At 45.6% G+C, this 25,641-nt stretch overlaps 1 protein-coding gene across 8 annotated transcripts in view; it reads left to right on the forward strand.

Annotated features, from left to right (window-relative positions):
• Window positions 1-25,641, forward strand: part of LOC135896036 (zinc finger protein OZF-like) — a 92,612-nt gene that overhangs the window by 14,850 nt on the left and 52,121 nt on the right. For 3 of the 8 annotated variants that reach the window (XM_065424362.1, XM_065424363.1, XM_065424364.1), the window contains exons 3-4: window positions 15,108-15,274; window positions 20,090-20,296. The exons of 1 other annotated variant lie outside the window; for it this stretch is intronic. In XM_065424362.1, the coding sequence (XP_065280434.1) occupies window positions 20,104-20,296 (193 nt within the window). In that variant the 5' untranslated portion in view covers window positions 15,108-15,274; window positions 20,090-20,103. Of the gene's footprint in view, window positions 1-9,936; window positions 11,290-15,107; window positions 15,275-20,089; window positions 20,297-25,641 lie in introns of those variants that run through there. 4 more of the 8 variants (XM_065424365.1, XM_065424366.1, XR_010562568.1 and 1 more) reach the window with 3 other exon arrangements.

The following is a 25,641-nucleotide window of genomic DNA, read 5'->3' on the forward strand; positions in this document are numbered from 1 at the left end:
ATGTGAACAAATTTATGAAATAATAATAGAAGGGAAATATCACGGCGAGTAGTTAGTGGTTGCAATGAAAGGTAGATTTTTATTTGGGTTACACTTGACTGGTTACTATAATATTTAGAAATGAAATGGCTCCCTCTATTCTGGATGCTCTCCAGGAGTTCGATGAGGTAATTTTGATGAGGAGACCATATACAAGAGGCGTACTCAATTTGTGGCCGTACAATAGTTACATAAGCTAGTTTTCGTAGTGGTAAAGGCCAGGGTGTCTACCAACTGGGAATTCTCAGGGAATTTGAACAGTCTGGAAAAACTCAGGGAAAACTCAGGGAATTTGTGCTTCTATCAGAAAAAATTAGCTGTAACTTTATTGAAAGGGAACGAAAGTCGTGTTAATGCTGGCCCCAGTAACAGAGGAATCGTAACGAATCGTCATTGACGCCGTGTCATCGGCACGATGTATTGCCAGAGTAGTTAACGACCGATTTTCTAGACGCCCGATTTTTCCGACATGCCCGATAATTTGCACGGTTTTGCGGCACCACCACGCACTGGCGTAGCAACAGGGGGGGGGGGGGGCCGTGGGCCCCGGGTGCACGGGGCCAGCAGGGGGAGGGGGGGGTGTCATATACGTCTGAAGACACCCGAAAATTGTCGATATCCCCGTCTCCCTCGACTACACCCCGGGGGGGGGGGGGTGACAGAAAAGCTAAGGGCCCCGGGTGCCAGACGACCTAGCTACGCTACTGCCACCACGTACTCCATATAGTCAATGTATATTGCCCCGACTGCAGGTCTGAAATGGCATTAATCAAAGCCGCCACCGCCGCTATTTTGATTATCTCGCCGCCTCGAACCGGCACTCTCGCAGGCAAATCCGCAAATCCGTAACCACCGCCGCGGCAACGTCAGGCCTAGCTGCTTCTATGTTCGCTATTAAGCTTCTTGCCGTGCGGTGCCGTGTTTTTCATTGAAAGAATCCACCGCTATCACCAATGGCACCGACTCCGCCTTTGTAATCCTAGCGATTGGCTTTGAAGCTCGCAGAGCACAGCGCGTTGCGTAATGCCAGTCTGCGAAAGTTAGCTTCGCCTCCGTACACTAGTGTTAGGCGGTGAAGCATAACAAGCGTGGGAAGGGGGCAATTGTCGCGGGACACAGTATACATTACTTAATTACACATGCGTGCACGTCGTCTTCTGTCACAGTACAAGCCCTGATATGCCTAAAAAGCGTACTGGCAGGCCTTCAGAGCTTTTTGAGACGTGCCTGTGGTACTTTTAGCCCTTAAAGGCAGTTAAAGACATGCATTAATTTTTTTCAGACTGCCCGTTTTTTTCATTTTTTTTTTGCGGCCCCTCGGAAGTCCAAGAAATCAAATGTTGACTGTACAACTGACCAAGAGGATGCTTCAGATGATCCATGTGGTGAAAGCGTGGTAGAAGGAGGATGAGAACAGAAAGGACCGACGCACTGAGGAATTAACGGGAAAGGAAGGGTGCCGCCACCTTTTTGAAGGAGCTTGAGCTAAAAAAACTAAGTGATGACTGATGCTAAGACACAGGTGTCCCTCATCCAAACCAAAATAAATTGTTTACGCAGTGAAACCCAACACTGAGATGTTGTGTACGGGCTGAGAGTATGTCAGGACAGTTGAGGTTGACTTCCCAGCTGCTGAGAGAGAACCTTAGTTGTGACAAAGTTCAGGACCTCATACAGATGAGCTTGCTATCAGGTGACAGAAATAGCTGATATTAGAAAAATATTTACTTATGTATGCATCTCCTTTTCATTCGTATTTGAAAATGTTCGACTCAATTTGGAATGGGCTTTACCATTTCTTTCGCTGTGCATTTTACTAACACCTTCCTTCTGTTTTCTTTTTAAATAAAATATATATTACTCCTTACTATTCAAACTGGATTAAGTCATTTTTTTGTTTCAGCATGCTTACTAGAGAGTGACAGCATTGGGCAATGTGGTGTCAGCCTTTCTTGACATAAAACAAAGATCTGACTCATTCAGGGAATTTCGCAAAGGTGCTCAGGGAAAACCTGGAAAACTCGGAATTTGGAAATGTCAACTTGGTAGACACCTTGAAGGCGCACTTCTTAAGTTGCGGCACAGAAATCCTAATGATCTGGAGGCGTTAGCTGAAATATGAAATGGAGGTGATGAAAGATTGTGTGTGAGGAGCACTTCTAAGTGCTTATATTCTGTGATGTGGTCAACTATGTTATAATCCAGATGATAAGAAAAGTGAGAGTTAACAGTTTTTCGAGAAAAGGAAACTACTTTGCACTTCGACACGTTTACGGACATGAGCCACGTAGCACACCAATCACTGATATGTGCAAGATCATTTTGGAGTGCCGTGGGGTCAGACGGACAGTTAATCGAACGGTATACAATGCAGTTGTCAGCAAATAATCGTACAGAAGATGATAAATTGTTAGGTAAGTCGTTAATGTAAATTAATAAGAGAAGAGGCCCAAGTACACTGCCTTGAGGTACACCAGAGGTGACGTCAGAGAGGCCAGAGGAAAAGTTAGCAACAACAGTGAACTGTTCGCGATTAGTAAGAAAATTACGAATCCATGATAGGGTTAGTGAGTAGAGTTTAATTAGTAGAGAGAGTTAGTAGTAGAGTAATTAGTAGAGCTTTGATATCAGGTGACTATCGGCTACACAATCGAATGCTTTCGAGAAATCCAAAAAGATGCAGTCAATTTGTTTATTACTGTTCATATCAAAGTGTAAGTCTTATGTGAATTCTAGTAGTTGGGTTTTGCAAGAAAATCCTTTTCGGAAACCATGCTGTTTCGGGTAAAAAAAGTTATTACATTCAAGATGAGAATACATATGGGATGCGATAATGTGTTCCAACATTTTGCAGCAAATGCATGTGAGTAGTAACATGCTAATGTTAGTAGTAATGGGACATACCTTTGCCTAATACAATGCAGCGTGATTAGAATAAATCGCCAATTCTGACCAATGATAAAAAAACTTCCAACAAATCATGCAAACTATGGAAAGCAAGTTATGATCAAAATTACACCGTGGCCTTTTATCTTTACTGATGCTTTCTTTTCTCGAGTGTTTAACTATCTGATTTTTCATGGAAGTAATCAAACTAAATAAATTCTACCATACCATGAGCAGTAAAGCAGAAGTAAAGAAAGCCATGGGAGCTATGCAAAGGGGGAAGTCAGCTGGGGAGGATCAGGTAACAACAGATTTGTTGACGGTTGGTAGGCAGATGGTTCTAGAGAAACTGGCCACCCTGTATATGCAATGTTCATGACCTTGAGCCTCACATCACATCACTTTATTACCTTAAAGACCCTGGTTAGGGGGTATTACATAAGGGGTGGGTTTACAAATCAAGGTTACAGAGAGTGATCTTCATGAGAAACAAGTGTAGTTATGTTGTCCGCAAAAGTTGATGAACACGTGATGGCTGCAATGTTCCGGGGAAGGCCATTCCAGTCCACTGCTGTGCGAAGAAAAAATGAGGCAGCAAAAGTAGTGGTGCGAGCACGTGCGCGTGCGATTGAGTAAGGATGGGACGTACAGGGGGATATGCGCGCCGGTGGGATGATATACGGTGCTTGATTGAGCGGACTGTGAAATAATTTGTGGAACAAAGAAAGACTGGCGATGCGGCGACGCACAGAAAGATTAGCAAGATTAGTTTTACGTTTTAGGGATGATATGCTTATGTCGTATGAATATGAAGAATGGATGAACCTGGTGGCGCGATTTTGTACAGATTCTAGTTCGTTTCTTAAGTATGCTTGATGCGGGCTCCAGATGGGTGCTGCATATTCTAGTTTCGACCTGATGAGTGATTTGTACGCGAGAAGTTTTATGTCTGATGGTGCGTGACGCAAATGACGCTTTAAAAAACCGAGGGATCTGTTCGCGGATGATATGATATTGCTGATGTGTGCGTTCCATGAAAGGTCAGAGGATAAGGTGACGCCTAGATATTTGTATGTTTGAACTTGTTCGACATTGGAGTGGGAGATTAGGTATGAGAATGATAGGGGATTAAGTTTGCGATGAAAGGAAACGAGCTTGCATTTAGTAGAATTAAGCTTCATTAACCAAAGATCACACCACTGTTGTACAAGGTTAAGGTCATGTTGGAGTGTAGTTTGATCAGAAATCTTTGTAATTGTGCGATAGATGACACAGTCATCGGCAAATAAACGGATATGGGAGGATACATGTATAGGCAGGTCGTTAATATATATGAGGAATAGGAGGGGTGCGAGTACAGATCCTTGGGGGACGCCGGATGTTACAGGGAGGGAGCTGGAGCGACTAGTTTTAATTGAAACAAACTGGGAGCGTTTGTTGAGAAATGCTACGATCCATGTGAAAACGTTAGGGTGCAAATTCAGCTGGGAGAGTTTTAGTATAAGGCGTTTGTGTGATACTGTGTCGAATGCTTTAGCGAAGTCGAGAAAGATTGCATCGGTCTGAAGGTTGAGGTTGAGATTAGAGTGTAGATCATGAAGAAATATGGCAAGTTGGGTTTCGCAAGATAAAGATTTACGGAATCCATGCTGGGAAGGATGAAAAAAATTGTTAGTGTCAAGGAAGTGCATAATGTGAGAGTATATGACGTGTTCCATAATTTTGCATGGGACGCTTGTTAGAGAAATGGGGCGGTAATTTAGCGGGGATTGTTTGTTACCTGATTTGTGGACTGGAATGGCCTTGCCCTCTTTCCAGTCGTCTGGTAAGATTCCTGTTTCAAGTGAAAGTGAAAAGAGCATCGAAAAATACACTGCAATAATTTCTTTAGTATTTTTTAATAGTTTTGAGTTAATGTCGTCGACACCAGCCGATGATGAAAGCTTTAATTTGTCAATGAGGGATGAAATGCCAGCGACAAAAATTTCAACAGGGGCCATCATTGGCAGTGTCGCAGTAGGTGGCGTAGGAAGAGGCAAGTCGGCTTCTTCAGTGAACACGGATGAAAACGCGATGTTAAAAGTGTCAGCACAAACAGCGTCGCTCATAATTTCGTCTTTATCGCTTGAAAGTGTGATGTCATGTGTTTGATGCGAGGTAATGACTTCCCGAAATTTTCTAGGGTTAGATTTTAGAATTTTAGCTAAGTCGTTATGATAAAATGTTTCTCGTGCTTTCCGAATTGCAGTGTAATAAGCGTCTTCTGCAGAATGGTCTTCCGCAGATTCTCGCAGCATACGAGAATCTTGGAAGAATGCTAACATAATCCTAATCCATAAGAAAGAGGGCGCCAAGGACTTGAAAAATTATAGACTGATCAGCTTACTGTCAGTTGCCTACAAGCTATTTACTAAGGTAATCGCAAATAGAATCAGGAACACCTTAGACTTCTGTCACGCAAAGGACCAGGCAGGATTCCATAAAGGCTACTCAACAAAAGAGCATATTCACACTATAAATCAGGTGATAGAGAAATTTGTGGAATATAACCAACCCTTATATATAGCTTTCATTGATTATGAGAAAGCAATTCTGTCAAAACCTGAGCAGTCATGGAGGCATTACGGAATCGGGGTGTAGACGAGCCGTATGTAAAAATACTGAAAGATATCTATAGCGGCTCCACAGCCATTGTAGTCCTCCTTAAAAAAAGCAACAAAATCCCAATAAAGAAAGGCGTCAGTCAGGGAGATATGATCTCTCCAATGCTATTCACAGCGTGTTTACAGGAGGTATTCAAAGACCTGGATTGGGAAGAATTGGGGATAAAAGTTAATGGAGATTACCTTAGTAACTTGCGATTCGCTGATGATATTGCCTTGCTTAGTAACTCAGGGGACCAATTGCAATGCATGCTCACTGACCTGGAGAGGCAAAGCAGAAGAGTTCGTCTAAAAATTAATCTGCAGAAAACTAAAGTAATGTTTAACAGTCTCGGAAGAGAACAGCAGTTTACAATAGGTAGCGAGGCAGTGGAAGTGGTAACGGAATACACATACTTAGGGCAGGTAGTGACCGCGGATCCGGATCATAAAACTGAAATAATCAGAAGAACAAGAATGGGCTGGAGTGCGTTTGGCAGGCATTCTCAGATCATGAACAGCAGGTTGCCATTATCCCTCAAGAGAAAAGTGTATAATAGCTGTGTCTTACCAGTACTCACCTATGGGGCCGAAACCTGGAGGCTTACGAAAAGGGTTCTACTTAAATTGAGGACGACGCAACGAACTATGGAAAGAAGAATGATAGGCGTAACGTTAAGGGATAAGAAAAAAGCAGATTGGGTGAGGGAACAAACGTGAGTTAATGACATCTTTGTTGAAATCAAGAAAAAGAAATGGGCATGGGCAGGACATGTAATGAGGAGGGAAGATAACCGATGATCATTAAGGGTTATGCACTGGATCCATCATTGTGACCCCTTTTCTTCCCCTCTTCCCCCTCCCTTACGTAGAGTAGCAGGCCAGATGTTCCATTATCCGGCCGACTTCTCTACATTTTCCAATCAATAAAATACTTCCTTCAAGGGAAGGGAAGCGTAGCAGGGGGCGGCAGAAAGTTAGATGGGCGGATGAGATTAAGAAGTTTGCAGGGACGTCATGGCCACAATTAGTACATGACCGGGGTTATTGGAGGAGTATGGGAGAGGCCTTTGCCCTGCAGTGGGCGTAACCAGGTTGCTGCTGCTGCTGATGATGATACCATGAGCACAAACAAACAATGTCCTCTTTTTGACAAAAGCTCCTAAATCTTTCAAAATATAATATTGTAGAAGAAATTAAAGTTCATGAATTCAATCTGCAAAATGTGCCTCCAAAAAACACTCCTGCATGTTATGACTCGTTATGAACTCCCGTAAAAGCTTAACTGATACACTTGCACAGCTTGGATATGACCCTCCAAACTGTATGAATGAGAAGAGAGGGGGTTAACTGAGGGGCCTGGTTCTTATTAATTATATCATGAGAAGCCAACAAGCAGACACACCAAGGAAAACATAGGGTAAATTACTTGTACTTAATACTTGAAATAAAAAAATTATAAATTAATGGCAATGAAAGTGGATGAAAAACAACTTGCCACAGGTGCGGGATGATCCCACGTCTTTGCTTTATGCATGCGATTCTCTAACCAATTGAGCTACTGCGGCATGGTTTCCCCATCCACTTTCTTGCGTACTTATGTGTTACTACGAGAACTAACCTTGGGAGTGTTAGCCAGCGTCACCACTCTCGAGCCTTGTTGGCGGATGTTCCAAACTTTATGCAACACTAACCCTGTTTGCTTTACTATTCTAAATGTGTTGTGACATAAACTTTCCGTTTGTGATTGGGGATCTAACGTGAGCTGAAAATGCTAACAACCCAACAATATTTTGTGTTATTCCTTTTGCTTCATAAGCATTGATCGTGCAACCAAGCTATATACAGCACGAATCAAAAGAACAAAACAGTTTGCAACCTGTCTGTCTGATTTCATATTTCAGACGAGCTCGAGAGGGTCGTGCATTTCGCGGCTTTTGCAAAGCACTTTCTTGGAAGAAGGCAAAAGCCTCTAATTTGCCTGGCGCACCTCGTAGCTACAACTTTAGGATAGCAGCCTCCAAGTATGGAAACCAAGTATGATTACATTTACAGACCCACACATGCACTGTTCTCTTAGGTGCTAGGGAGCTGCCTTTCTTTGCCCCGTGAGTGACCGGCTCTAGTAGCAGCCTACAAGAGGCTTCGCTTTGTTCCTCTGCTTACGACAAGACATCTGCAGTGCGGTTAGGTGACGGCTACTACGCCTGAATTTACACGAAGCTCTCCTGGCTTCTAATAATAAATTTTTTATTCTTTTATTTTTATTTTTTATTTTATTTATTCTGATTCTTCTTGCGATGTGCATCATGCCGATCTCCGCAAATTCCTAAGCTTGGGATTTATCGTCCTTCGCCTTTTTCACAGTCTCCGGCTGGATCCTGACTGTCGTGGATTTGTGTCTGTTGCCTTGTCGCTTCACATGTTTGGTTCCATACTCCTTACCCCTTCTGTCTTTCTCATCTTGGGTCTATCTCTTTGCTTCACCATCTGCTCTGACGTATGCAAACAGCCATAGGCAACTTTTCCTGGCAGGCTGGCCGAACTTGCTGACTCCGTACACACTTGGCCTAATGGGCCCTCCGTTTCTTGCACGGAAAAACCGCCGCTGTCTGTTGCCTTTCCCTCGCTTCCGGCTACCAGCAAGTTTGACTCATCACTGCGCTCAACAATCTCGGGAATCATTCCATGGTCCTCTGACTGTTGCGCAATAGCGGATACGTCTATCAGTCTCTGAGTTTTCTTCCATGTTTTTGCCCTGAAAGATCCCATATTGGATAAGGCTTCTCCTCGTTCCGTCAGCGTGTTCTCCGACGTATTTGATTATGAATAGGTTACTTGCTCTGGCAGGCTGGCCAATATTGCCGCCTCCATACACACCTGGCTGTTCAGTGAAAGCTGTCCCATATATGGCTGCATGTTCTTGTCGGAGTCCTGTGCTATGACAAATACCACTCGCTTCTCACAGCTCCTGGCTATGTGGTCTTTTCCTCTGCAGTTGTAATACACAACTCTCTTCCGCGCCTCCAACGTCTGTACACCATCAGTGGGGGCATCTTCATTTCTTGTGCTACTTTAGGTGCGTCACCCTCTTTCTCTTAATGTGTGCTGAGGGAATTTGAAGTCTCCGGTTTAAAGTGCCTACAGAAATACTTGTTACCCTTTCGCTTCCGGGAACCATATCCTGCTTTGTCACTTGTTTCTGATTGTCAGGACTTACTTCGGAAACTTCAAAGCGTGCGGTAATGCTTGGCGAGTTCTGCTGCTCTCTCTTTTTGCCCATGAAGTCGGTTTGAAATGCTAGACAGAAGGGTATAAAGAAATCCTTCTTAGCCCTATCGTAATCTCCCACTTTGTCCTCAGACAAGCAGTTCATGAAACAGCGATACTGAACAGGATTAGCGCTGGTAATCTCTTGGTTCACAAGTCCCGGCTGACACCCTCTTTCTCAGTAAAACTTCATTTGGGCCTAGTTGGTGCATAATTCTGAACTGAAACTTACAGCACAAACACCCAAGACGGACCACAACAGGAATATACGACATTTTTTCAAAACCGGCAAGGAAATTAACTATATCCTTCTCTACCATGAAAGTGTGGAGCTGGAATCACGCTATTTGCCATCTAAGTATCTGACTTTTCTGCTCAAGCTCTTCCATTCCAAGAACATGCCATTGTGCTGCCTCCTGCACACACCTCTGGTGTGTTTCTGCTTCATGTTTGCATCTTTTTGCCTCTTCATGCTCGCACCTCTCTGCTTCACGGTTGCGTCTTTCTGCCTCTTCATGCTGATGCCTCACATGCCTCTTCTTCTTCACATTTGCACCTCACATGCCTCTTCTTCTTTACATTTGCACCTCTTGCACTCCTCTGCCATTTGCTTTCTTTCAACAATGGTTTCCCAAGCCTCTTCCGCTTGCTGGACTGTCACATCTTCTGCGTTCGTGACGTCAAGAACTGCTTCTTGTGTTGTTGCGTAGCTGACAAAAATGCCCAACTCTGCGCAAGTTAGAAGGAGGTCCTGCGCTATGAATTTCTCCATGGCGAATTTGTTGGCCTTCAAGATGCACCCTTCCATAAAACTGAAACTTGCTATTTAAGGAAAGTGAATTCCCAAAACAGTGCCTACCAGAAAACACAAACATACTCTCCTAGCATCTGCTTACTTGTACTAGCAAGAGTTCTGGTGACATGAAGAGCAAACTTCAGGCCATAGCTAGCCCATCCTTATCACTATTAGGAAACTGCAGAATTTCTTGTGCTTCATGCTCTCTTTTTCACAAAATAATTTTCCTTGCCTCACCAGCCTCCTCCCAACTCCTCTCCTCATTCTGCAAAAGCTCTAATTGCTATCTTTTGCCTTTCGCAGGGCCAACCGAAATGTTCATCTGCTCATGACTTTCTAGGAATTCTTGGATTTACAGCTTCTCATGCTCACCAGTGCACCCTGTGTTTCTTCCCCACTAGCAATCAGCCCACGAGACACTATATTCTTGGTGTATGTAATAAAATAACTAACGACATTAAACACTGTTATGGATTGCCTGCGCTATGAGCCTGGCAAAAAGAGAAGCAAACATGTAGCACTCACCACACCAATGAAGTCAATGCCGATCGATCTCATAAGCTGCCTGCCTGTATTGTAAAGTATGTTCCATGTATGGTGCCGTGCCAGGTGCCGAGAGAAAGAAGGGTTCCGAGTGACAGTTACGAGAACAAGAAAAGGTTTTATATTCAGAAGTGCATGGTTGAGTTTTATACACGCAGCTCTTAACTTTCAGAGCACACTGCATGCTAGAGTGTGTATGTCCGAGCTTCTTCCTTCTCGCATCCGTCCCAGTCCACCTTTTGTGCCGTTTATTTCCCTCTTTCCCTCGTCAAGGCATTTCACAGGACAATCACAAACGCCTTACCATTCACCACCTCCTGCTCTGAACATAGCACAATACGAGGCGGCTTCCACATGCCAACCTGAAGCGGCCATTGATTCCTTCCCCGGTAGTTCTCGACAATGACCCTCTCATCAATCAGTGGCCTCTGCGTGATGGTCAGGAGAGGGTGACATTGTTATCTTAAAGCGAGCTGTCATTTCTGGGTGCTCGAAAGCCAAAGATCTGGAACATGACTACCTGTTCGTAAGACTCGTGATGCTGATTGAGCTTCCTTGAGTGAACAATGAGGTGGGATCAGCACCTGTGATTGCCGCATGTCTGCAGGTGAATCATCTACGTTCTGACCGATCGTCAGGCACAAATGCAGCGAGTTGGTAAACATAAGGGTTGCCGAACAAGTTCTGCAGCTTTTGTTTAAGTGTATCTCAACTGGTGAGCTCGTCTGCATGTGTCCTAAGCCATACTTGAGCTGTGCAACCCACCGAGGTAAAATACTACGTTGGCAAGCATGACAGTTGAGCCGCACTGGTTATTGGTGCTGACACGTTGGTACAGGCTGATCCAGTCATCAACGTCTTCCCCATCGTTCTCCAAGAATATGCCAAGATCTTGTGGAGTGGAGAGTGCGATGTGGCTCGTCGGAGTAGCAGGAGGTGTCAGAGCCGGTTGAGTCGAGCTGTTATTTCCGGGAGCCATGATGGAAGGCTCGATATACCATCCACTGCGAGCCCCATGACGAGGACAGGGCATGTCTACCTCCACCAAATATGTTATATGGAAAGTCGCAGACAAGAAGCTACATACAAGTTTATTTACAAAATGAATACGCTGCACTTCCATACTACTAGTCTCTAATTATTGTAGTCATCTTCACACTGCTGGCCTCTTCCTTATTGTAACTACTGGTCCGTAACAATATTGATGATTCTGAAAACTGGGAGTTCTGTCATCATGAAGGTTGTATCCAGTGGCCATGCAGGGACCCTTTTTCACCAATAACTGCTGTTTCATAAAGGCGGGCTTTATGCACTAGAGCGAAACCCCCATGGTAGTGATAGCATCATGGTGGAAGCTGCTAACATAACCGAGCCCTGGGAGCACGTCGCTGTTTCTAGCCTCTATGTTGCTTTCTAGCCTCTCTATATTAAAAAAAAAAATATCTGATACGTGGTAATGCAAGCCCATCTGTTTCATGAATAAACAGTGCATGTTTACCTGCAGAAAATATGTTTCGTCACTTTATTGTCACTCTGAAAAAGTTGAGATAACTTTTCTGCAAAATTTGTTAGTCTGAAGATTTTAAATCTACAGTAAAAATATTCAACACTGAGGGTTCACATTTGGATGAAAAATACTCTCGACGGTTTAAGAGGAAGATAATTGGTGGTGCATCGATTCTTTTGAGATGATTGGCAACTTTAGTGTCATTAGCAGTCCGATGATTGGTGCACGATTGTTGATTGTATTTTAAGTAGTAATATGAAAAGTGCTCACACCTATAACCCAATTGGGCGTCAACGTGGTTCAATAAAGAGCAGCACGTACAGAGTGCGGCTGCAAAGCACCTGAACAAGGCGTAGGTGAGTGCCGAATTGGAAGATATCCATGTCGGTGTATCTACTATTTTATTCTTATAAGTATTTATGCAAACCCATCTGTATGTGTACTAATGAATAAACAATGCATGTTTACCTACAGAAAATATTATTTGCCACTTTATAGTCCCTCTGAAAAAAATGTGTTAACTTTTTTGCAATATTGGTCAGTCTGAGGATGTTAAACCTGCAATAAATCAGAACTTAACCTGGAGGGGTCGCACTTGGAGAAAGTAGGCCCTAATGGGATTAAGAAGAAGCATAATGGTGGTGCATCCGTTCTTTTGAGATGATTGGTGACCTTAATGTCATTAGCAATTTTATGATTGGTACACAATTGTTGGTTACGGTATTGGTAGGGGTAGTGGTGTCAGAGTTTCATTCAATACTGGCACATGCACAATGACCCAACTTGGCATCAAAGTGAAGAGCAGCATGTACAGTCGACAACAGATTGAAATGGCCCACGGCTTAGGCGGCTGGAGCAGCTGCAGGGCCGCACCATGGCGCTGCTATCGCACGCTGACGATAAGAGTATCCCGAGTGACGTCAAACTTCGTCTCCGCACCCTTGTTTTCGCGCTGGTGCTCATCATGCTTAACAAATTTCAAGTGCGCTGTTTGACCTTTCTGCTACTGACGGTCAGGACGAAGGGACGCGTGAATGCAAGTAGTTTCGCCAGCAGTAGAATGCCAGTAGATTCGCGAGTAGTTCAGCTCTTCATGCTGTCGTGCAGTAGGGGATGGCCGCAAGTCATCAAAGCGCCGCAGTGTGAAGGAACCAGAACCCAATGTTCTTTTTATTCTTTTTTTTTTGTCTGCAATTTTCAGTTGCGGACACAATAAAATGAAGCATAATTCGGTTCAAGAACGCAGACCAGAGCCAACAAGTGAGAAGGGCAGCTGGTGTTGAGACGTCTGCTCTTGCATGTCGGTCCTTTTCAGCTCGCAGTTTCTCCAAACCTTTAGCATCACCTTAGCACTCTTTATTCATAGAGAACAGTGCGAGATGATGCCGCTGTAACTGCAATGTCTGATGTGCTGCTGGAACAGGTTGTCGGGGGCGCAATTGTTCTCTGTGCCCAGCTTGCACTGCAGCTTGCGGTTGGCACCTTAAAGGGACCCTCACCGGGCCCCATAACAAATTTTCGTTATATGCTGCAAGTTCTTACGTGTCCTCTAGGGAGCATTCTGTCGCAGAAAATTTTCAAATCGGCTCAATAATAGCAGAGATAGAAATATTTCGGTGCCACAAACCCATGATTTCTGCAGGCGGGCTTTACTGCCAAGCAAGGCAGTCTCTCTACTCGTCCTGTCTAGCCTCCACAAGCAAAATTCCTTCCCTGCATTCTCCCATACCGGACCTTGAGGATCGCGGGACGCATATATTTTTCCTGACTTTTTTTTTTCACTGCTATGCACTTTCGTGACAGCATCGCATGCGAGCTATTCTCTTGTTCGTGCAGCGCACAAATATTCCAAGCTATGTGCAGCGAAACCGTACTAGTGGCATAATTCAGTGCTATGCTAATACGTAGGCAGAGCAAGCGGATCGCAGGGAATGATCACGCGCTAGAACACAGTAGAACATGGCACAGTTTCGGTACCTGTACACGTGACCGCACGACCGTGGGAACAAGCAGATGAAGCGGAAGTACATTTCTCTTGCTTCGGTGCGAAGTAAAGCAAAAAACACCCAAACATTCCGTTTGCATTTTATTACTTCTCTAAACTTCAATTCGTCTATCCAAGCAACAGTTCACACAAATAAGAGATGGTGCCTTCAATAATTCTCAAAGTCGCGCGTCACCACGAGCTACGTCACACTGCAGACACAACTACGTAGGTGCAGGGACAGGAGTATATCATCCTCCGGCTTGGAGCGCGGCGGCTGCGAGAAGGAAAAACAGCGTTCGGTTTGAAATTTCAGATCTTTCCGTGGCACGTGGCAATGAAATACTTTGCAGGCACGATTGTTATCACGTACTGTATGCTCTGCGCTTGTCAGCTCAAAATGGCCTGACCTGGTGAGGGGCCCTTTAAGCAAGAAAATTTATCTCACTGATTTTTCCAACAAAGTTAAAAGTTGCCTGCATCCATCATATACTTACAGCAAAAAAAGTTTCCAGTTCATCCTGACTTGGAAAATGTCCAGTGACCCGATCGAGACAATGTTTGGCTTTCTGCGCTGCATTGCCGGGTACAACGACATGCTGGACATAAAGAGTGCAGCATGTGTGCTGGAAAAAATGCTGAAGACCAGAATCATGGCAGCTTCATGTGAAAGCAATGTTAAGAGCTTGACCACGTTCTCATTGCAGCATCTTCTTATTCAAAAGAAATTGCATGTGCGGCAAGCACCTTTGATGAGGTCCTGAACATGGCAGCGCAGGGGTTAAAAAACTGCCCTTCAGCGCGACCATTTGTCTCCACCCCTCAGATTGCCAGCGTGGCCATGATTGGCAGATACATTGTGCGTGCGGCGAGTCAGCACATTCCCTGTGCAGGCCGTATAGCGTTCCTATGGGCGAGCAAAAAGCAGCACTCCTAAGCACGGGCCCATCGCTCATAGAGACTGTGGTGGCCTGTTTTATCGATGTCGGGAACTGCTGAATCTGCTCATAGGTCTTCGGAGATTCGTGGAATGTGTGCTTCCTCATTGGAGGTCCGTTGCGAAGCCCATGAACTTTACGCACAGAGGATTGTGCAAGAGCCCATGAGCCTACCAGTGATGAGCTGTGAAAATACCGACACTGACCACCGCAAAGAGCTGCTGCTGCTTCTAAGTTCCAGGAAGTTTATCAGGCCGCTTTTTAAAAATTTTGCTCAAGGAGTGGCTGACAGAAATGCTGCCACCAAACTGCTTGAAAGGAAACCCCCTGTCAGGAAAAGTTCTCAAGTTATAGTCGAAATTTCTGCAAGGAAATGATCGTCGCGATCTTGTCGTGCATCCCTGAAGCATAATTTGTGAGTAATGGAAACAAAGCCTGCTGACTGCTGAAATACCTCTTCTCTACCTTTGCCTCCTTTCCCTACTTTCCTCTTTCTCCACAGTTGGCATGTCGATGAAGCAGGGTGCTTTGATCATGTTCTGCTGCAAAGGTGAAGTGGACGAGTCGATGAACAGCGGCGAGCTGGATGCCTGCGGGATGTGGTCATTGGACAGTGGTGTGGACACTTTTGATGAATCGTGGTCGTCGTCGTCAAAGAGTAACGAGCAGGTATGCTTGAGGAGACAGCTGCTTGAGCATCATGTCAGCATTCCTCTCATGACTGACTTCATTGTGGCTAAAGACAAGTATGTCATTCATGAGCTTGATGATTCCTGTTAGTCCGATCAAGATTTCGGACTTGCACTTCCCCAGTATTTTGGTGTTGATGTTATGCCGATCGAATGGGAGTCTTGTGAAGCGCAGAATGCCCATTTGGCAACATGAATGTCATCAGCTCTAGGCATGGTGGGAAGAGAGGGATGTTAATGGGAGCCTGAATATGCATTGTCTTCAAACAACTGTTGCCTCACCTAGCTGTTAACGCGCCCTTTTCTATCCTTGCGCCAGTACATACTTCAGTGTGTTCCGTTTACACAACAAAATTTCTTCGTTGTTGAATAAAATGTCTTGTTTGGTTCTTCAAGCTTTTTGTGTTAATTCATAGCAGTGCTTTAACACAAAATAACGTAGCAGTACTGAGAACGTGTTTGATGTGTCGAAGCTCCCTGATGACTTTGTGTCCCACTCATGTTCAGTCAGAAAGAAAGGTATTTAATGTGTAAGATTCAACAAATATACTTGCTAAGGTGTGCTTCACAGTCTTCTCGGCAATGGTGAACTTAAGAAGCCTGCCAGCCCTGAGCTGCGACCACCGTGGCTGCGGCAACCATTACTTCAGACCGGCTCAGCAAAGCTAAAGCTGATCGAAAAAAAAAAGGAATCAGCAGGAATTTTGAGCATACCTTTCTTCACCATTCATTTTTTTAACACTAACTAATCCTGACAAAATTTTAACTTTTTGAAAAGGTGCCAAAATAATGTAATGCTCAAAACTTCAAAACTCATTGCACGACATTGTCGAAAGATGGCCGAGTTCTTATAAAAACGCTAGAAACGAGTTGCATCAATGGAAACCATAAATGTTCTTTTATGTCCTAATACTCACAAAAATTAAAGTCAGCTTGTCATATCATTCACATAAGAATATGTCTAATAGCTTCAAAGAAACATTTTGTGACGGAGCAGGCGTGTGCCCTACGTCGCGCCTCCAGTCCATGTTACAAGCATACAAGCAACCGCCTGCACAACGTGTAGCCAGATGCACCGCTGCACCGACACAATGTTGCCAACAGCATCACTCCGGCTCCAGCAGTACAGTTGGGAGCACGAGTACGGGGCGATCTGCTCGCATTTTGTGTTGGCAAACCTCTAATGGCAAAACAAGCGACGTCCAAGGCATAATTTTGTTTTGAGGAGGCATTGGTCAGTGCTACACAGATACCGAGGCTGACACAAGTGAATCACAGAGCATGACCACATGCTGGAACAGGCTAGAAAATTATATATATAGTTTCATTGTGTTTACATGCAACTGAACGATGACGGAATAAGCAGACAAAACAGAAATACAGTCGAACCTACTTATAACAATATTGATTCAAGTGCCACAAAAAATCCATTGTTATAACCGGGTTCCATGAAGAATGGGAATGGCGTGGCGGTTCCGAGAAAAATACAATGGTGCGAAGGTCAGTTCTCCTCCCCGCCACCATCCTCCATCTACCTTCTGATTGTGTTGACTCGATCAACTGTTTAACTCTGCTTCCTGCGCGCTTTGATTGCATGTTGTAAGGAAGCCGCGACTGTCGGCATTCAAGAACGGCACTGGTATAACAGCTGCAAAGAAGAGTCGTGGGCGGCAAATGACATACGAGCTCCACCGAGGCATCCTTTTGGTGGCCCCAAGAGGCGCCTTTTAAAATATGCGGGAAGGCTGCTATGGCAACATTTCAGCTTGAGAAATCCAGACGAAATGCTCGAGCGAGATCGCCACAAGCATCTCGCCACATACCTCCCCACTGGCTTGCTTCAAAAAACCGCATGTCCGTCAGCCTTGCTCGCTTTATGCGATGTTTGCCGACACCCTTCTCCAAGGCATTTATAGGTGCCCCATCTAGGGAAGCGGAAGGTCCCTCGCAAAAACAAGCTGATGAGGGACTGAATCATATGCAGGACCTCCCGCGGGGACAATGTTGAAGCAGCCTGCCCTACTCCGTTATTGCTGCCGTTGGTATCTGATGCAAGCATGTTTGCGAAGATCGCCTCATCGGTTCGAAGCACTTTGTTTCCAAATTTATAGCAGCGCGCGTTCTTTTCACCGGCAATGTCGTGCATTGCGGATGATCAGTGGGCTGATCAGCCATCTTCTGTTTCAGTGGCATGTCAAACTAGGCTGAGAAACAATGTGTCCAGGAATGACTTCGATACAACGAACAAAGACAAGCATGAGCGACTTAATCCGTTAACAGAATTGCGCAGAATGAGGGCCAGAGATTAAAGGACCAACTGTGAGGGCCGAGCAAGCAATTTAGGAGCAGCGCCGGCAGCATTGTCCGTGCAGTTGGAGCAGTCCAGTCATGTTTCGGAGGGTGGCACAGATCTGATCTATGGGCGCAGTCCGTTCGTGTTTGGAGGGGTGGAAATGTGACGGAAGGAATGTGCGCGACGCTGGTGTGCATCTCTCATGGAGAGAAGCACTGGGCGGCTTGCATTTCATCTTTCCTTCTTTCTTTTGAAGGATTTCGCATTACATTACCTTTTGGTATGGACGCCCAGCAGCCATACTTCATCGTTATAAATGATAATGCGTCATGAGGACATTCAAGTAAGCAGGTTATTTCCACATAAAAAACTTACAGAAGTATATGGTGCAGCTGCTTTTCGTTGTTATAACCAATATATTGTTGAAACCTGTATAGTTATAAAAAGGGTTTGACTGTACATCTCTCTTGCTGTGGTGCAAAGTAAAACAAACAGCAGACATTCGGTCTGCATGTTATATTATTTCTCTAAACTTTAATTCGTCTCTTGAGCAACAGATTACACAAATAACACATGTTGCCTTAAATAATTCTTGAAGGGTCACATGTCACTATGAGCAACACCACAGCATACACATGTACGTAGGCGCTTTTGATGATATAAGTCATCCCCTCATCTTGGAGCGCAGGCCCGTGAGGAAAAAAGCAAACAGTGTTTAGTTCGAAATTTTAGCTGTTTCCGCAGTGTGTAGTGATGTAATTTTAGCATCCTTGATTATGAGTCCGCATTGTATGCACTGTACTTGTCAGCTCAAAATGGCCAGACCTTGAGGGGCTCTTTAATGCGAAAGTGGGGGAAAATTGGGTGGGGGAACAGGTGACTGGCAACTATGTCATGAACTCTAAAATTAGAAGATGAGAGATGTGGCAGACTTCATGGAAATAAATTGCCTCTGAGTAACGAATACCTTCTTCTAGAATCGAAATAACAGAAAATGCGCCTGGAAAAGTCGTAATGGGGACACAAGAAGTAACATAGATTTTATACTTTTTGCTGACCCTAGCATAGTGCAAGTTGTAGAAGTGTGAGGTCGGGTAAATAGTAGTGATCCTAGGTTAGAGAGGTCTAGGATTGTTCTCAATTTGAGAAGAGAAAGCACAAATTAGTTGGGAGGGAGCAGGCCAGCCAACCTGGACACAGTCGGGGTAAAAGTAGATGACAAGACGGGGTTAATTGGAGATCACTGGGAGAGGCTGCTCATTGAACAGTGGCACATAATAAGTACCACATACACAGTGACCCAACTTGGCATGAAAGAAGTTTGTTGAATAGCAGCACATGCCCATTGTTACATTCTCAGCGACCGAAGTTGGGCCGGCAGTTAGTTTTGAACCCAGTTCCCAGGGACAGCACAGCGACCAAATGCTCTACCCATTTGATCATAGACTGCACACAAACCCAAGTTGGCAGGAAAGAGGTTATGTGCCGTCATACATAGTACATACCTACACACCTACCGCTCTTAAAGTTCTTAAATAATGCTGTTGCATTGAAAATGAACTTTAAACCAGCAACGTAATGTGTAGGGCAGGTAACCGACGGCCTATCAGGGTTACTGAATTGTTATCAATCGAACTGACATGCAATCCTGGGCAGCAGACAGGTAGTGTGAGGACATAGAAAATTTGCAAGCACGGGATGGTGTTGTCACGTAGTAGTGGCGGTGAGGAAAGCAGCAATACTAAAAATGAGGAAACTAGCATTTTATATGGTCAACTTGTGCCCTCAAAAAACACGTCATACTCAGAGAACAGCGACGGTGGCAAACACAGTCCGCGATCGGTGAAAATCTGAACAGCGGGTGAAGCACGTCGGCTTTTATCGGTCAGTTGTCGAATGTTCCAGAGTAGCCGCTGGGACCCGTGTGCCTTTCCACAAAGTTCTACACCATTTGTGTCGTGCATACATGCACTCAGCTTACGCAAGATTCGGCGACAACAGACAGCAGATTAAAGCATCGATAACATTTTGAAAACTTCCGATACATGTAGACGCGTCCTGCGCTGAGCGATAACACTTTGTAGACGGTAAAAGCGCCCACCCGTAAAAGATAAACGAGGTCATGTGTCGGTATCATCTGGCACAAGACATCGGTGACAGGAGATCCTACAGTTGACATTAAATAGGCTGCTTGCAATGAGCTTAGGATGGTGCAATAACTTCTGATTAGTTGGACTACACTAATAGCTTTTAAATGCATGAGATGAAAAATTGTCTCAAGTATCTTCCGCTGTCATAAGCCTTTCACAAAAGGAGGTTGCCCTGCTTTCGAGTATCTAATGTGGGTCGTCCTTTGTAGCCCTTTAGGAATACTGAACCGGAAGGGCTATTTTGTGTTCCTCGGGTATGCATTGTGAAGTGCTCCTGTATTTATTCTGTTGTATTTATCTCTTGTTCTTGATGCTGTAACATGACTGCAATTGCCTCACTTATTTTCTGCAGGCCACACAAATGCGATGAGCGTAGCTGAAAGCATCATTGCCAAAATGGCATGCCATGCCCCTTCAAATATCGGTGGTCAGGTCGAGGTTGGCATGCAGTGCAGCTTGTCTCTTGCTGACAAGTCTGTTGGGTGCTCGTTCAAACCAGGGAGCGAGTCTAGGAGCGTGCAGACTACGGAGGCAGTGGATCAGTTAAGCTCCACCTCAGGTGGGCAATGACCGGCACTTTTTTTACATTTGCCTGCTTATACGAGTGTGGTAAATGACCAAGTCTGCCTAGCTTGGCATGACTTGCTTAAGTGTTTGTGATGTTCTGTCGCTGAGGTATTGTATTGTGTCCTGCATATTGATTGAGGCAAAAGGCAAGAATACTGCCCTACTGAGCACATTGAACTACCTTAGATGGCAGAGCTTAATCCAGAGCCCTCTTGTCCTGGTGTTGTGGCCCTTACATTGGTTCACGATAATGTTGCACCCAGTGAGTCTTTTAGTTATGTATAGATCGGTGTATGAGTGCAAGAACATGAATATAAATCAATGGAGAATGTAAGTTGACCTCTGGATTTGATGTGAATAAAATTCAAACATAATGCAGTCAACTATAAAACACACCTTGTTTTATCAATATGCTCATTCATTGAGCGAGCTGAACATGGCACAGGAACTGTAAGGATTCTTGTCCTAAGACAGGTTTTCAGTGACGACATCCCAGAGCACATCATCGGCGATGACTAAGCGGGACTACGCATGCGCAACACTGCCCTCGGGCAATGAGCAGCATGCACTGGGCTCCTGAGGTGACGCCAGCAATCGCTTCAGACGACGTGTATGCGTCTTGAGGTGAATGCTGGTTTTGGTCCTCTCCTGTTGATAGCAGCTTTGGTTTTTTTTTTACCGTGTTTACAGACTGCAGTGGCCGATAGAACCTCTTTGGTACCAACAGTTTGTCCCAGCGGATAGTTATTCTTCCTCAGCAATCTTGTTACAATGTGCTGTCCACCTTTGCTGATGCGAAAAGTGAAGCCTTTTCGCTTTGGGAAATGAGACACTAGTGAGCAGTTCAAATGCCTTGCAATGAATTGAATCTGCTGTCATCAGGAGAACTTGTCCACGGTTCCCACTAGAGAATTCCATCACAGTGTCTTCAATTTCACTGTCAACAGGGTAGCCGTTGCACAACAAAGCCTCCAGTAAAAATCGACAGTTCCTCTCTATTTTATATTCATGTGACCCATACAGCACACTGCCACAATCTTGCTTTGTGCTTCCACCCATTTTATCACATTGTTTCCAAATGCACTTATAAAGCCCTGACATGTTGTTTTTGCACAACTCATGTTTGGACAAAGTTTGCACAATAATGAAAAAAACTATGATCCTTTCTCCACTTTGACAACTGCAAACAAGAAAAATTTATTTTGTTTCACTGTATACTAACTGACAGACACAGGAAGATTGTGCTAGTCATATTGCGACAACTGACAAAAACCCAACCTGTCCTTGGTAATTCAAGTGCGTGCAGTTGCAGCGCAAGATTAGCAGAATGGTTTACAACATGTTTAATAACAGAAAGTCGAATTCGAATATGTTTTTTTTTCATAGCATAATAATGATAGAATCGCCGACTGATTTTTTTGGACACCCTATTTTCTGGGCCGGCTAGAATATTTTAACTCTGCAATATTACTGCTAATTTGCTCCATATAGTTATGTATAATAATAACGAAAATTTTGAATGTTTCAAAGTGTTGTCGTTTGATTTTTCTGAATTTTTCTCTTGATCGCAAGTTCGAAGCTACCGAAAATGCAAACATCGCTCTCAAAATGTTTTCCTGCAGCCTCAAAGCAGCGTTGCACACATCTTGCATGCCAATTTAGAGCTTCCATTTCAGGTACAGCCTGAATAGGCACCGCTTGATGCACTCTCCCACGTTCCTTTGTGCTCTCATTGCTGTCGGCACTCGTCAGTCGCATATGGCCAGTGGTACTCTTTGTATCACCACTCATGTGCATTGTGGTTTTCTTCAGCTGCATACTGTGATGCTAGGCTTAGCCAATCAACAACCGATTGTCTTCCGTGGTTTCATCGCCAGTTGTTAACAATGGTGCCGACACTGGCTTCGTCATCCGCCGCCTTCCGACAAAGGCTTTGAAGTGAGGAAATCATAGCATAGTGACGATGGAAAAGAAGCCCACCATTATCAGGAAAGTGCAAAGGGGCTTGTTGCAATCACACGTCGCAAAAGAATTAGAACTCTCGAAGCAGACAATATCAGCCTACATAAATAACAAGGGAAAGATTTTGGAAGCCACTGAGAAATCTTCCCGATCTCGACAGAAGAATGTCAGCCACAGTGCCCACCCAAACTTGAAGCTATTCTAATGTGACTGAAAGCAATGATCGCCATGCAAGTGCTGGTGTCCGGTGATGTTTCAGATCAAAAGGCAGGAGCCGTAGCGCTTCATATGAACATTGAGGATTTTCAACTTAGTGATGGCTGGGTCCAAAATGTTATGGGGCCCCTCACCAGATGTGGCCATTTTGCGCCGACAAGCACCGTGTATACAATGCGTGCTAGCGATCGTGTCTGCTAAGTATTACATCGCTATGTGCCATGGAAAGGGCTGAAATTTCAAACCAAATGCCGTGTGCTCTTCTTCTTGCGAGCTTTGTGCTCCCAGCTGGAGAGTTGACATATTTCTCACAAGTGCGCCTACGTACATTGCACTGCTGTAACGTCACGCATAGTGACACATGACTCTGTCTGGCCTATGGCGAATTCGTCAGAGAAAGGCGCTCAAGAAAATGACAGGCCAGTGAGAGTTAATGTGGACACTCAAGCAGGGTGGCTCTGTAGTCGCACCTGGGGTACTCAACTGCACTTGCGACGAAATGCAGCCAGCGAGCGGGAACAGAACATTGGGGGTGCTAATAGGCACCCATTTCACGCGCGTCTCAAAGAGTTGAGCAAACCCAAAACTGGCGCGGCTAGGACTAGGGTACACCTCTAGGCAGTCGACGTGACGAAAGGGCTTTCCAAAGAAGGGATTGATCCCGGTGGCCAAAAGCAGTGGCTACGTACCTCATGCTGTAGGTGTCATCTGCGTTGAAGGAAATTAAGTCCGTGGCCAGGGGATCAAGCAGGAACGAGGGCTAAAAAGGGGTCTGCAGTGATGACATGCTGAAACCAAGTTGAGTGGCAGTTATATGGAGGTGGGTTTGCACAAGGCTCACCCTGCGAGCGATGGTCAGGGAAGGGCGCGGCACTCCTCCACTCTGCAACGCACGAAAGCACTTGGGCAAGGTTCATCGAGTCTGACATGGCGCAGAGAAGGCTCCAGAATCAGATCGCCAACAAGCATAGGTTTATTCAACCAAGACACAGCACAGTGTGACAGTCATGGCACTTATGGGAAAAGGCTCACCGCAAGACCGGTCGACTGCGCGTGCCCTCTGCGCTAGGGCTAACTGCGAAGCGGCCTACCAAGTGCGAAAACGAAAGAATTGCGGGAGCAAAAGTCCTTGTAACCACCTAGGTGCAGGCCTGTGAGCATCTGCCGTGGCAATGAAGCGCTCAGCGAAAGAGAGCTCGGGTGGAGAGGTGCCCGGGGCCCGCCACTCAGGAGGCTAATTGGGGCGCATCTTGGTGACACTAGCTCATGTGGTGATTCGACCCTGGGAGGGATAAGGACAGTTTGTGCAAAAAATTAGCTTCGGCACGCTAGTTGTGTCAGCCATGTTGCCGTTATGGTGGCAGTTCCTGGAGATAAAGCTAAACACAGCGCAGGAGTTGGGGGACAAGGCACAGGAAGGCACCTCAATTTTCACACCATGCAACGCCAGGGGAACAGATGTCAGTGACCAGCCGAATGCTACAACCCAAGTTAGCCCATGATTCATACCCACCTGCCCACTAGCCCTACATTGTGCGAAGGGTGTGGCAGATTCGGAGCCTGTCCAGTGGCCATCATGCTACCACCCTTGATCCTCCCACCACCGCCACCACAGTGAGGAGAGCGAACAACACTGGCCCTCTTCGATTTTCGCAGTTCTGGCAGCCCGCTGGTAGCCAGACGGCAGCCAGCTAGTTCCGGTTCTGACAGGAAGTCACGTGGGCTGGGATCCCAAGACAACCCGAACCTGCCCAAAGTTTGCAAAATCGAACGCCGGTACAGCTGGCCAAATGTAAACATGCTACCAGCATGGCAGCGCCCGTCGAGGCCGACGCGCGCTCGGCGTAGTCGCCCCATTTATGCGTTGCCGCCTTGAAAATGTATAGTTGCATTCAGGAATACGATCACTCTCGCGCGATTTCTTGCGACTCGTCGCAGGACGCGTACTGGGCCAACCTCGCCTTGCGCAGCGCAACAGATGACCTCCGACGCGGCAGATGACAAGACGCGAAATCGTGATTGTATACTCGAAAGCGATAGCTGGAAGATCCCTGTTCGCAGCGATCACGTCGCCCACCGGCGACATTGATGAGTTGGCGCTGTATAATCACAAGACATGAGAAAGCAGGTTATCGGGTACGTCTCATGCGCATAAAATTTCGCGCCGACCTGCTTGAGCTTCGATTTCAGAAAGTTTGTTGTGGCTGATGGTGCTTCTCATTTAAGGAGCTGGACTCGGCTGGCGCGTGAAAATGCACGTCGCCTGTGACCAGCGAAACGTTTCACACGAAAAACAACATTGGTCGCAATCATGAGAGCAATAAGCCAATTGTACGTGTGTCTAAATGTACCGAGTGCAATCAGTGTATTCTTAGATCAACGGCCTGCAGTTCGAACACATATCGGTTTCGAGCTGCCACCTAAGCATACGACGGAGAGACGGAGCGAACACGGGCTAACTGCAAAGCCTTCGCTAACTGCAGAGAAAGGAGAGATATACATACGCGAAATATGTGAAAAGGAACGCCATCAGAGAAAGACAAAACCAAGATGTACCGCAATGTGTGAATGAGCGTCTACACCTTGCGTGGAACCCGATGCAGATAACATGCACGCATGAGAGCGCGGCGCGCTGTTTACCACCGCGAAGAAGCAATCAGGGGACACACACACACACACAAAAGCTTCAAACGGTTCACCACGGCTCGTATCACACCGCTTCGCGATGCGGAACGGAGCGTTAGCACCTAAAAAGATAACGCTTGAAGTAAGGAAATCAGGAGATGACCGTATACAGATGGCTGAGCGAGATAAATTTAAGTCCTCAAGCGCCCGCGTTGAAATCCGTGAAGTCCCTGTAAAGATTGCGGCGAGCGCCCATCGCCTCTTTTAGTCGTCTGCTAGCCAGAGAACTTCCAGAGAGCAGCCAGACCAAAATCGTCCTGGCAGGTTCTGGCAGCCCGCGGGTAGCCAGAACCGTCCAGCGCGAGCAAAACGAACGCACGGCGGAAGTGCGTAGCACGGTAGGCGGAGCAACCTGAGAAAAACGAAGACACTCTGGCTGGCTCTGGCAGCCCGCGGGTAGCCAGAAGTGGAAAATCGAAGAAGCCCACTGGCTAAGCAGGGTTCGGAACCACAAGCATGGGTGCAATATATCGA

Source organism: Dermacentor albipictus, chromosome 8 (genome assembly GCF_038994185.2).
Source record: "Dermacentor albipictus isolate Rhodes 1998 colony chromosome 8, USDA_Dalb.pri_finalv2, whole genome shotgun sequence".
NCBI lineage: Eukaryota > Metazoa > Arthropoda > Arachnida > Ixodida > Ixodidae > Dermacentor > Dermacentor albipictus.